General features: G+C 37.5%; 1 protein-coding gene and 1 pseudogene across 1 annotated transcript; both read left to right on the top strand.

The window, feature by feature from the left end:
- The first annotated feature begins 1,592 nt into the window (after nt 1-1,592).
- LOC120116882 lies at nt 1,593-7,259 on the top strand. The gene is made up of 5 exons (XM_039137271.1): nt 1,593-1,791; nt 1,880-2,007; nt 2,127-2,235; nt 6,968-7,007; nt 7,160-7,259. Exons 2-5 carry the CDS (start codon nt 1,936-1,938, stop codon nt 7,257-7,259), a joined length of 321 nt encoding a protein of 106 aa, XP_038993202.1. The 5' UTR covers nt 1,593-1,791; nt 1,880-1,935.
- A 3,505-nt stretch (nt 7,260-10,764) lies between these two features.
- Nucleotides 10,765-12,763, top strand: LOC120116881 (annotated as a pseudogene).
- The last annotated feature ends 920 nt before the right edge of the window (nt 12,764-13,683 follow it).

The following is a 13,683-nucleotide window of genomic DNA, read 5'->3' as shown; positions in this document are numbered from 1 at the left end:
TACAAAATAATTCCATCTTTGTTGGTGACTTTCAACAATGATACTTAGTTCATCTTAGTAGTATTTGTCAACTCTGCATTTCTAGCCCCATTTTTTTCTCACAAGCATTTCATCGAACATCTATGCTTCACCTGAGATGACTTGTATCTAACATTATACCTTGAATCGTTGATGATCCCGATAGTCCCTTGGTCGGGTCTTCTTTCAATGGACCCTTATTCAAGTCAACACCTCAACGTAATTCAAAGTTAGATTAGAATTTCCCATGCATCCCCGACTGAAAAGTTACGCTGGAAATGAGAAGAGAGAAGAGAGAAGCGAACAAGGAAATTCGAGATCGAAAAGGAATTTAGGGTTTAGAATGAAATTGAGGAACGTGTTGCAAGTTTTAAAAGTTGGGGACCTAAATGCAAGTGCCTAAAAAGTTCAGTGACCGTATTGCAAACGTACTAACGGCAGTGTAATGGCGTCAAACGATTGGTTACGTCGGGGACCATATTGCAAACGAACTAAATGTTGGAGGACTGTATTACAAGTTTTAAAATTTGGGGACCTAAATGAAAGCTTTAGAAAAGTTCATTGATCATTAATATACTTTACCCTTAATTTAAATAGAACAAACTCATAACTGTTTATAATATGATTTCTTTCTTGAGATAAAATTAAAGGTACCTAAAGCTTTTGTGGCGAAAAAACATTAAAAGTTGAGATGGCCGAGTTGTTCTAAGGCGCCATATTAATGTTCTGATCCGAAAGGGCGTGGGTTCAAACCCCACTCTCAACAAAAGCAAGTTTTATAATTTACCCCTTTACTGAAAATTTTGTTCAAAACAGTCTGCGTCCCTAACAGCTTTTGTGTTTGCATTTTAGTTCAATACGATGATGCATGCTCAGCGCCTCCTACTACAACTTGTAGGGAATACAACACATGAGTGCGAGGTTTAGAGGTTCATTTGGGGTGTGCGTGTATATTCAAATACAATGTTATGAGGCTCATTCATTCTTGAACAATGAAATTCGATGTCTCGGAGTTTGTTTAGGGTGAAAAATAAACAAAATCAATTGCGTAACTAGCTTGATGTTTTGATTGCTAGTTATCTTTTCAGACCCCGAAGCATGATAGCAGACAACTAACGATAGAAATTGTTATTGTCATGTAACAGGGACAATGATGGATGCTGTTGGAAATGGCATACCAATAGGGGACCAACTTGTATCGAGGGGCTTGCTATTTCATGGTTTCCATGGGTTAATTCCGATTACTTGTCCGATTGTATGTATGTATCATCCTTTGAAAAGTAACTTTCCGATTGTAACAAATCAACTTTATCAATCCCTGCTATTCTCTGTCCTGGCTCTAGGGTTTTTGTCCGATACTGTAGAATTCTTAACTAGTAATAATTTTCTTTCATGCCTGCAGCTTGGAGCTGCTATGGAGATCTTACTACACGAATTTAACAGAACATTGTCTTTTTACTGTTGCATATGCTTCAGAATACGTGAATTGAAATTGATTTCGTTCATGATTTCCGTGTTTGATCTGCCGTTAACATTTTCACTGATAATTTACAATGAAGCTGCTATGTATTTACAATGTTAGTTGCTCCTTGGAGTGCTTGAGAGGGAGCTGGATTCCATTTGTTTACGGACGTAAATATGGAAAAGAAAAAGGCGCTCTATACCGAGAGAGGCTGGACAAGACGCTGTTGTCTGCTTAACTGACTGATCCGGAGACACTTAAAACCCTCGTCAAGAATCAGATTTTACGATATGCACATGATGAGAAAGAAGGTTAAGAGTATTTCTTCAGTTCATAGGTTCCGTGATATTCACACATCCCTCTATGCATATTTTCTTCTAAACTTTTTTCGGTCTACAGATTTTAGTGAAGATTTGCTGGAAAAGAGGGCTCGAGAAGTATCGAATTTTCTTAACATGTTAAGGAGTACTTCAATGGATGATTATCTGGTGCCTAAATCCAGTGAGACATCACACGGTGAATGGAAAGTATGCTATAGTACTCTTATATAAATGGCTTTATTAAACATGTACGAGTGAAGTGAACTTTACAAGTTATACATTATGATTGGTTTCTTCGAAAATGCACGGCCAACTTCGTTCGACAGTTGCAGCACGACAACGAAGAGTCCCGTGTTATGTACCGTGAAGGACCTCATGGCACTCTGTTCCACACGTTACTAGTTGAAGGCTATGTAAATGGACCTTTGGATGTTTGTGAGTTCAGCTCATACTTCAATTACTTTATGAACAGTTGAACAATCGGGTAAAAAAACGAAAAGAACATAATAATTTTAACGAGGTTCAGCAATGTGCTTACGTCCTTGTTGCTAGAATTTTTATTCAATTAAATGTCTCATAGGTTTAGGTTACATCTTATTTTATAATAAATAAACCCTGTTACATATTTACAAAAATAACCCTGTATCGTACAGCGGAGCTGCGCCCCTGCACCCCCAACCCACATAATTGTAACCCCCACTACGAGACTTTCTTTGTAAGGACAAATGATGTTCAATTCGCTCACTCCGCTCCATCCTCTGTCATCTTTACCGGTATATTTATAAGAAATACCTTACAAATCTTCACCTTGGAGAATATACTGCCCCTTAGGAAACATTCAATGTGGGTTGGGTTACCTTACTTCTTTACCAAATCGAAACATTCAACAAGTCCAAGTAATGCATGAACTTGTCTGTTGTAACTGGCTTGGTGAACATATCAGCGGTATTCTCATCAGTATGTACTTTATGAAACAAAATCTCTCCAGATACAACCAACTCTCTGATCTAGTGAAACCTTACATCAATATGCTTAGTTCTAGCACGATATACCTGATTCTTAGCCAAGTGAATAGTACTTTGATTGTCACAAAGCAACTGAACTCCACCTTGCTGAACACCCAACTCCTTCACTAAACCAGTAAGCCATAAAGCTTCTTTTGCAGCTTCAGCCGCTGCCATGTATTCAGCTTCAGTTGTAGATAATGCCACAACAGATTGAACAGTAGACTTCCAACAAATAGGCCCTCCACCAAGAGTAAAGACATACCCTGTCGTAGATCTTCTATTATCCAAGTCACCCGCATAGTCTGAATCCACATATCCTACAACCAAAGGATTATCCCGCTGACTACAAAAAATAATTCCATGTCCCACAGTACCCTTTAAGTACCTAAAGATCCACTTGACTGCTTTCCAATGCTGCTTACCAGGTTTAGACATGTACTTACAAACTTGACTAACATCATGAGCTAAATCAAAATGAGTGCATACCATTGCATACATCAAGCAACCAACATCATTAGAATACGAAACCTTTGCCATATCTTCAGCTTCTTTATCTGTCTTAGGGCATTGTTATGATGAGAGCTTAAAGTGATTCACCAATGGAGTGCTCACTGGTTTTGCGCTGCTCATCGTAAACCTTTCTAGCATTTTCTCAACATAACCCCTTTTAGATAGTCAAAGTTTCCTTGAGTCTATGTCCCTGCAAATTTCCATTCCAAGAATTTTCTTTGCAGCACATAAATCTTTCATATCAAATTCCTGGCTCAATAAAGTTTTCAAATCGATAACATCATACATGTTCTTCGCAGCAATTAACATATCATCAACATACAATAACAGAAAAATAAAAGAACCATCATCAAGGCTCTTAACATAGACACAATAATCATACTCACATCGCTTGTAGCCAATCTTGATCATATAGGAGTCAAACCGTTTGTACCATTGTCTCGGAGACTGTTTCAACCCGTACAAAGATTTCTTCAATCTGCAAACTAAATGCTCGTTTCCAGGTTGAGTGAAACTTTCAGGCTGCTGCATGTAGATATGTTACTCTAAATCACCATGAAAAAAGCAGTTTTAACATCCATCTGCTCTAAATGCAAATCCCAACTAGCCACCAATGCAAGTACTGCTCGGATTGAAGTGTGTTTGACCACAGGAGAAAAAATTTCATCGTAATCAACTTCTTTCTGCTGTGAATAACCCTTTGCTACTAAACGAGCCTTGAACTTCTCCCATTCTTTTTCTGTTACTGCTGGTTTCTTCTTATACACTCATTTGCAACCAATCGGCTTCTTACCCTCAGGAAGGCGAACTAACTCCCAAGTACGATTGTGATTCAAAGACTCCATCTCCTCAACCATGGAAGCCATCCACTTGTCGTTTTCCTGACTAGTAACAGCATCATGAAAAGTAACTGGATCATCACTACTAACAGTAAGTGCAAAAGAGGCCAAGTCTTCAAAACCCAATATGTTAAGAGGATTTATATTCGTCCGTCTCACCCTGTCTCTGGCGAGACTATAATCTTGCAAATCATCCGTAGCGGAACCACCAGAAGTCGTTTGAGAATTTTCTATTTTCTCAACTAGAAACTGCTCGAAATCCACCACTGTCGTGTCTTTCTTCTGCTGCAACATGGGCTGTTCATCAAAAACAACATCTTTACTGGTCACAATTTTTTTCGCAATTGGATTCCAGAACTTGAATCCTTTGACACCTTTCTTGTAACCCAGAAAAATACACTCCTTCGATTTTGCATCAAGTTTGGATCTCTCATCAGCACGTGCACGTACATAAGCAGAACAATCAAAAATCCGTAAGTGATTAAAAGTAACATCATGACCAGTCCATAACTTTTCTGCAACTTTCCCAGCCAAGGATGCCCTTGACGATCTATTGATAAGATAACATGCCATGTTAACAGCCTCAGTCCAGAAGTGTTTGGGAAGCCCCACATTCAACCGTAAACATCTGGCTCTTTCATTCAATGATCTGTTCATCCATTCCGTAACACCATTTTGTTGTGGTGTCTTGCGCACTGTAAAGTATCTCTTAATCCCATGCTCCTTACAGAAGTTTAGAAACTATGAACCTGTGTACTCCGTACCATTGTCAGACCGCAAACACTTGATTTTTCATCCTGTTTGGTTTTCTATCTTAACTTTCCACAGCTTAAATTTCTCAAAAACGTCAGACTTTTGTTTCAAAAAATACACCCAAACTTTCCGTGAAAAAACGTAAATAAAAGTAACATAATAACTAGATCCACCCAAAGACGATGTCGTGGAAGACCCCCATACGTCAGAATGCACATAATCAAGAATTCCTTCAGTTGTGTACTTCACAGACTTGAAATGAACTTTAGTCTGTTTACCAAGAACACTATACTTGCAAAAATCGAGCTAACAACTTTTAACACCATGGAACAAATTTCTTTTATGTAATTTAACCATACCACGTTCACTAAGATGAGCAAGACGCATATGCCACAGTTTGGTAGTATCATCACAGGACTCAACAGAATGAACTCCACCTACAACGGTACTCCCTCACAATTTGTAAATATTCCATGCAATCATCTTTCCTTACATCACAGTCAAAGCTCCTTTAACAATCCGAATGGTTTTCCTATCCTCATCAGCTTTAGGGATAAAATCATTCTTGTGCAAAGTGCCCAAAGAAATCAAATTCTTCTTCAAATCTAGGATATACCGAACACCACACAACGTCTGAACAGAACCATCATACATCTGAACTCTGACATCACCAATACCAACAATATTGTAACATCGATCGTCACCCAAATAAACAGAACCATAATTAACTGACCTGTATTCGAAAACCATTTCCTATTTGGTGTGATGTGATAAGAACATCCAGAATCAATAATTCAAGCATCTGTCAATTGAGTCGTTGAAATAGAGAGCATATCACCCTAACTGCAATTAGAATTGTCATCCTCGACCACATTCACAGACTTGGATGAGTCATCACGCTTCTTATCAGTCTACTTTTTCAACTTCAGACAGTCTCGCTTCATATGTCCCGCCTATTTGCACTTGTAACAGTGAACTGTCTTCTTATACCTAGATTTGGATCTGAAATTCTGCTTCCCATACCCTGCCTCCTCTGACTTCCGTCCATGGTCTTGATTACCCTTGACATATAAGCTATCAACTTGAGAGCTTTCCTCTGCATTCTGCTTCCGCTGGTTGTGAGCCAACAAGGCTACAGTAATCTCCTTAACTTTGATAGTCTCTTTCCCATATGTAAGAGTAGTTACCATGTGTTCGTAAGAGGGAGGCAATAAACACAACAGAATCATCGCTTTGTCTTCATCCTCAATTTTCACATCAAGCCGAGCCAAATCAGAAACAATTTGATTGAAGACATTCACGTGTTGCGCCAAATCATGATCATCCTGCATCTTTAGCCCATAAAGTCGCTGCTTTAGATACATTTTAGTCGTTAAGGATTTGGACATAAACTAATTTTCCAACTTCTTCCAAATTTTATCTGGAGACGACATATGCATGACGTGATACATGACCTCGTCCGCCAAACATAATCGTATGGTTCCTGTCGCTCGTTGCTGAAATTCTTCCCAATCTTCCTCCTCCATCAACTCCGGCTTTGTAGGTCGCAAAGCCTTCAGGATCCCTTGATGCACCAACAGATCATTCACCCTTGTTTGCCATAATCCGAAGTTACCCTGACCATCGAATTTCACAACTTCGAATTTGGCTCCTGACATCTTATACCAATTATTGAACAATCGGGTAAAGAAAACGGAAAGAACACAAGAATTTTAATGGGGTTCAGCAATGTGTTTACGTCCTCGGTGTCCTAGGCGGCGCTAGAATTTGTATTCAATTCAATGTCCATAGGTTTATGTTACATCTTATTTTATAATAAATAAACTCTGATACATATTTACAAAAATAACCCTGTACCGTATCGCACCCCTGCACCCCCAACCCACATAATCATAACTTCTACTACGAGACTTTCTTTGTAAGGACAGATGATGTTCGCTTCGCTCACTCCGCTCCATCCTCTGTTCTCTTTACCAGTATATTTATGAGTCATACCTAACATAAACTAACCCGAAATCGAATAAAAAACTTCTAAACTAGCTGTACACTTCATTGCAGGTTTATGTATCTCTTGGGAGTCAGCTCTCTATAAGAAATGGTGAGAATTGTTTCCATTGTTTTCTTAACATCCTCTGTTGAAGTAATATTGTGTCGTGTTGCTGAAAATCTATATACGCTTTTATGGTTTTTATTTTGGATCTGATCCCTAACCACGTGCACAAGCAAACATCTTCTTTTACATTTTTCCAGGTGGCCTCAGTCCAGTTTTCCATCGTTCAAAGTAAATAGTTCCATCTGTTTACGAAAGGTCCGAATTGTCGAACATATATCTTTAGTGAGGTTCGTTTAGCCTGAAATGACGACATCATATTTAAATTCGTTTCCCTTTCTTTAAACACCATGTTGAAGTCTGATGCTTACTCGTTTTCATATTTAGGGAGAAGAATGAAGGTTGCGTGGCCAATGTCAGATAGGGAGGCTCTAGTTCACTATTTCTTTTTCGAGTACTTTCAAGATGATCTGATTATCGTTCTCGTGAACACGGTAGAGACTTCGAATACTTGAACATGGTCTCATAGACTTTGCATTTGGCTTTCTTCCCACATATATCACTACAACAAATTTGTCAATTTATGACGAAATTTCTATATGACATTACGTATAACGTCACAAAACATACTATAATGTGACGTTTTTTTTCTTTTCGTTATATTTATTGATTAATGGTATATTTTTAGTGAGGTTCGTTTAGCCTGAAATGACGACATCGTATTTAAATTCGTTTCCCATTCTTAAACACCATGTTGAAGTCTGATGCTTACTCGTTTCATATTTAGGGAGAAGAATGAAGGTTGCGTGGCCAATGTCAGCTAGGGAGGCTCTAGTTCATTATTTCTTTTTCGAGTACTTTCAAGATGATCTGATTATCGTTCTCGTGAACATGGTAGAGACTTCGAATACTTGAACATGGTCTCATAGACTTTTCATTTGGCTTTCTTCCCACGTATATATTGGAAAATATATATAGGTACACACTTCTGCCTTTAGATCTCGGATGTCAGCAGCATTGATAAAGCAATACATGGATTTTCTAACGACGGAATTCCCGAAGCAAAGGATGTTGTAAGGATTGATTTGGTTGGAGATTTCGCTTTGCAGAAGTTGAACAATGAAGAAGCTACTTTAGGTCAGTTGTAATACTTTCAAGTTTTCATATCAATATATGAAAGTAGATGGTTTATGTATGCTCTTCAAGAAAGGGTCAATGGGTTTAGGTCCTCAGTACAAGCTCCAATGGAGTTGCCTGCAAGTGCTTGAGGAGTTTATTTTTCGAACATCCCAAAACATGAGTGGCAGGAATGATCGGATTTGTCCGGTTCAGTGTTTATGTGGCTCGAAGCTTCCGATCATGAGGATTTGTGGGTTTATATTCCTGTCATATTCTTCGTGTTTCTTCTCGAAATATTTAAGCTTATTAATTTTGTAGGACAATAGCAAACATGGATATGAAGCTGGATTTTGTCCCTCCATCTCTTATAAACTTCAAAAGGTCACACTTCACACATAAGCTATGTTACTCGGACTCGGTAGTGCTCGACGAATACAATACGTTTTTTCTTTCTCAAAATTTTCATATATTCAGAGAATCATATCCCCATACTCATGTTCGGGTACATGTTTGGTATGACTGTTGGTATTGCTGGTGGCTTTTGGATTTGCAATTTCATTTTTCATGGTCCAGATTATTATGATGAACTGGTTAATTTCAGATTTTCGGGTTTACAATGCTTGCAGACTGTGGCTTCTGTGACGAAATGCTATGAAGATTACAGCAAGGCCTTGGGAGATCCTTCGTTTTCTCTAATACGCGAAGCATTTTACACCAGTGACAAATCGGGTGACGTTCTTGAAGTACATGAGCTTGAAAGTGAAGCCGATATTTTGCGGAAGGAGAATTTAATCGGAGGCACACATTATGACACGCATGATATTGGACTGAAGGTTCATCATGCTAATGACCAATCTGCCGAAACTCCACTGCAGAAAGAACACGACACGAAGAGAAAAGCTTTCAGTGAAATCAAAGAAGAAAGTGAAAGGATTACATACTCAGAGGAGGGTGTTAAGGCTGCAAATAAATGTTCAACCGATGAGTTTAGTGATGCAAATGGCGTAAATGCTGAAAGAACGATCCCTATTCGTCCCGAGGTGGAAGATGCTCTAAGAACACTGGAGAAGGTCATTTCAGTTGCACGGCAACATGGATTTAATCTCCGAAGCAGTTCTTCTATTTTCTGTGACGAAGAAATGGTAAATTCCGAAGGTGTTGCGAAAAAAGTCAATATATGCTGCAGATGAAGATGTTAATTTAAAAGCCGAGGATGAAGATGTTAATTTGAAAGCTGTGGTTGACGTCAAAGCCCACTCCAAAGAGTTTGTGTTGAATCTGGAGATGACTTCGGAGAAGTCTTGGAATAGCGGCGAGACAAACGGCACGAGGTAACCATGTAAAGATACTCTCACATATTTTCAAATCCTTATATTTGATTTTACCGGTTTTGATCTGTGAATGTTCTGCAGGCACTTAGATTCGAGTTCCCTTGCAAAGGAAGTTAACCATAACAAAGTTGTACTGGGTTCACCTTGGCCAAATGTATCGAAACCCATGGAGTCTAATCGGGTTGCCTTGAGTTCCTATGGAAATGGAACCATCAAGGCAAATGGGTTCTATGAAAATGAAGTTAGAAAGTCGAGTTTAGGCTGTTTCAGCTTGAGTTTCGGGTGACCCGGGAAGAAGGCCTAGATGGCCTAATACTAGTTGACTTCATTCGCAAGGCACTTGAAGACTTGGGAATGGATTTTCTGATATTTTATACAAAAAACATCCCTAAAAAATACTGTAATCTAATATACCATATTTCATTCCTCATCTAATCAACAATGTTATACAATGTATAATAAGTGCTTAACACATGGCCAATTATTGGTTATAGTTGAAATTTGTGATATGATCAGCAAATTACTACTTTTTCACTAATAAAAAAGTCTTTGTCGGTTCGGTTCGAATTATTATTTATATACTAATAAAATTGTTTTTGTTTAAAATTAATCATAAAATTACTATTATATTTGAGTTGAGCATAGTAGAGGGACCAAAACCATAATTTAACCTAAATATTTCAACTCAAAAGCTTTACTATCATATTAATATCAGCCATGAATCAACAATCATGTTCTGATAACCACTGAAATTGCTGGTGGTAACCTACACCTTATCAGAACCCATTTAAACCTGTAATTCTAACAGAAGAAACTGCCTTTTTTTCCCTTATATTTTTTCCCTCATTTTCTTTCTCTTTTGAATGGAGAAAGAAAAAAACGCAGAAAAATCAACACTTAATTTTTCTTTGATTATAAAAATTAATAAAGAAGAACATTATTTCCCCATTGTTTGTGATTTCAAATTATTGTTTTGACGTTGAATTCGTCGATTCTGATTGTTTATTTACATTGGGTTATTGGAAATTTTCTTCCTTTTGTTAATGATCATTGATTATTCTAGGAAAATTTAGTGTTTGTAATGATCATTGAGGGGAAAATTTTAGAATAACTGAAAGCCCTCAAAGGATCCCATTTTTCTATGGAATTGCTTTAGATTAGAGGGATAATTCTTCTAATTGATTCATTACATTCACAATTGGTGTTTGTTGAATTGTTTCTGTGGGGTGATTAGATTGGCTAAAGCTCCAATTTTTTTATTTTACTTTTTAGAAAAAGAACCCTTTTAGGGAGATAAGAAATGGGATTATTGTTCATGGGTGAATTCAGATATTGTTGGGTGGAAAGAAGAAAAAGTGTGAGAATTTAAGTGTTCAAATGGGAAATGCCTGTGCCAAATCAGAGGAAACCGAGGAAGCCAAAAATGATGAAACAAAACAAGATGGCGATGGCAACGAGGGTGAAACTAAAGATCGGGGTCACGGTGAAAGTAACGAACCGCAAGAATCGGTTCAAAAAGAACCGCCGGAAGAAATGAAGATTGTCAGGGAAGAAACAGGGAAGGAACAACAATCAAAGTCCACTGAAACAACCCATAGGCAACAATCAAAAGCCAATGAAACAACACAAAGACAACAGTCGAAATCGCACCCTCAAAGACTTAACTCCAAGCCATCTCAACTTTCGGCATTTAACGAGGGTAAAACCGAGACTGGAAAACAGAAAAAGGCTCATATGTGAAGAGGCAATCATGTGCAGGGTTGAAGGTTGATTCAGTGTTGCAAACCAAAACAGGTCATTTGAAGGAATACTATAACTTGGGGAGGAAGTTAGGTCAAGGACAGTTCGGAACGACTTTCCTTTGCATCGAGAAAGGTACCGAAAAAGAGTTTGCGTGTAAATCGATCGCGGAAAGGAAGCTTATGACTATTGATGATGTCGATGATGTGAAGAGAGAGATTCAGATAATGCATCACATGTCAGGGAACCCTAACGTTATATCCATCAAAGGGTCATATGAGGATTCAATGGCGGTTCATGTTGTGATGGAGTTGTGTGCAGGGGGTGAACTTTTCGATAGGATTGTAAAGAGAGGGTATTATAGTGAAAGGAAGGCAGCTGAGATAGCAAGGACTGTTGTTTCTGTCGTTGAAGCATGCAATGCAACGGGAGTAATGCATAGGGATCTCAAGCCTGAAAATTTCCTTTTTGTGAATCAAGAGGAGGATTCACCTCTTAAAGCCATTGATTTCGGATTATCAATATTCTTCAAACCCGGTATTTTCGAAATGGTTCTCTTTTATCACTTCCCATTTATAGTAAAGCCATTGGATTTCGGATTATCAATATTCTTTAGCTGTTCCGCCATTGGATTTTGAGGAATTAGTTTAATTTGATCTTTGGTAACTTGCAGGCCACCCTTGGGTTCAAGTTGATGGGGTGGCACCGGTCAAGCCACTTGATTCTGTCGTCTTAAGCCGCATGAAACAATTTTCTGCAATGGATAAGCTCAAGAAAATGGCCTTAAGAGTAAGTTTCTGCCATTTACAATGGCCAGTAAAGCTTCAGAATATACACATTGAAATCAAAACTCATTTTCAATGTGGAAATCCCACATTTAAATGATACTTATTTGGTTAAAATCTCAACTATTTCATTGTGTTTTTAAGGTCATTGCCCAAAGACTTTCCGAAGAAGAAATAGCTGGGTTGAAAGAAATGTTCAAGATGATAGACACAGATGGTAGTGGTCAAATCACCTATGATGAACTCAAAGAGGGACTGAAAAAATTTGGTGCTAATCTTGCTGAATCCGAATTTCATGCTCTAATGCAGGCCGTACGTTGCTTCGACACTTCATTTTTCCATAAAGAATCTCTATCAGACCGGAGTCCGAGTAGCATATATCTTAATACCATTATCATACCAATTTGACATGATCATCTTCTGTTTATTTGTGCATCTCAGGCAGACATTAATAACAGTGGTACAATCGATTACGAAGAGTTCGTAACCGCAACATTGCATCTAAACAAGATCGAGAGGGAAGACAATCTATTAGCAGCCTTCTCGTATTTCGAAAGAGACGGCAGCGACTACATCACTCCGGATGAGCTTCAAAAAGCTTGCCAAGAGTTCGGTATCGAAGACATCCGCCTCGATGAAATCATGAAAGAAGTCGATGCGGACAACGTAAGCATCTCTAATCCATTCCCTAAATGCATATTCAAAACTTGTGTGTGTCTTGGCTCAACTTAAACCACAGTATTTTTCATGTTTGACTCAGGATGGTCGGATTGATTACAATGAATTTATAGCCATGATGCTTCCTAAAGTTGGTAAGAAAGGTGCATAATAGGCATGTTGGTAGGCCATTTTATTCAGGTTCCCTTTATTTTTTTCAAACCTGATTTAACAATTCAAAGTTTGAGGGTCAGAGTTCCCTTATTTGTTGTGTACACATTTTTTATTCCCATACTTGCATTTGTTATTTCAGTGAACTTAATTAGCTATGTGCTAATTACGGATTATAAATTAACACACTTTATAAATATGATTTCTTCTTTGAAAGAAATTGGCCACAATTTTTGCCCTCCAACTTCAATATATATATATATATATATATATATATAGTCGTCAAACAGTTTTAATCTCTTTTGACTCTCCAACTTTTATATTTCTTTATCAAATCCAACCAAGTAATAAAAAAGTTACAAAGTCATTAATTTCACGCCGATTATTTTATCATTTTTTTCAATTTTAACATTAGTTATTTTAAAAATTAAAAAAATATATAGAAAACATATCTAAATTATTAAAACAAATATAAAATCAGAAACAAATGAAAATTTATAAAATAAAATATAAAAATTATTAAAAGTCTGTTTTTTTTATTCATTGTTTCAATTTGATAACAAAAATAGAAGTTCAAGAATAAAAAGAGATAAAAATTTAAAGGTTAAAACAATTTTCTTAAAAAAAATCGAGGACATAATTAACGAACAACTCCTCTCTAATAAAGCACGTCCAACTCTGCATGTTTAGACTTGCATGGTAAACGGGATTAGCATTCATTACAACTGCACTGATGGTATCACTCTATATGGTTGGAGGTTCAGCATAATATTCTCCCATGTCATACAACAACATTCTAATCCATACAAGTTTTGAAACCACATCTGCAATGCTCCGATACTCAGTTTCTGTGATAGATCAAGCTATTGTTTTATGCTTTCTGAAGCTCTAAGAAACTAAGTTGTCTCTAACGAATACACA

The sequence above is a fragment of the Hibiscus syriacus genome, unplaced genomic scaffold (genome assembly GCF_006381635.1).
Source record: "Hibiscus syriacus cultivar Baekdansim isolate YM2019G1 unplaced genomic scaffold, ASM638163v2 tig00110303_pilon, whole genome shotgun sequence".
NCBI classification, from domain to species: Eukaryota; Viridiplantae; Streptophyta; class Magnoliopsida; order Malvales; family Malvaceae; genus Hibiscus; species Hibiscus syriacus.
The sequence above is the reverse complement of the archived record's forward strand: the minus strand, read 5'-3'. Positions and strand labels throughout refer to the sequence as shown.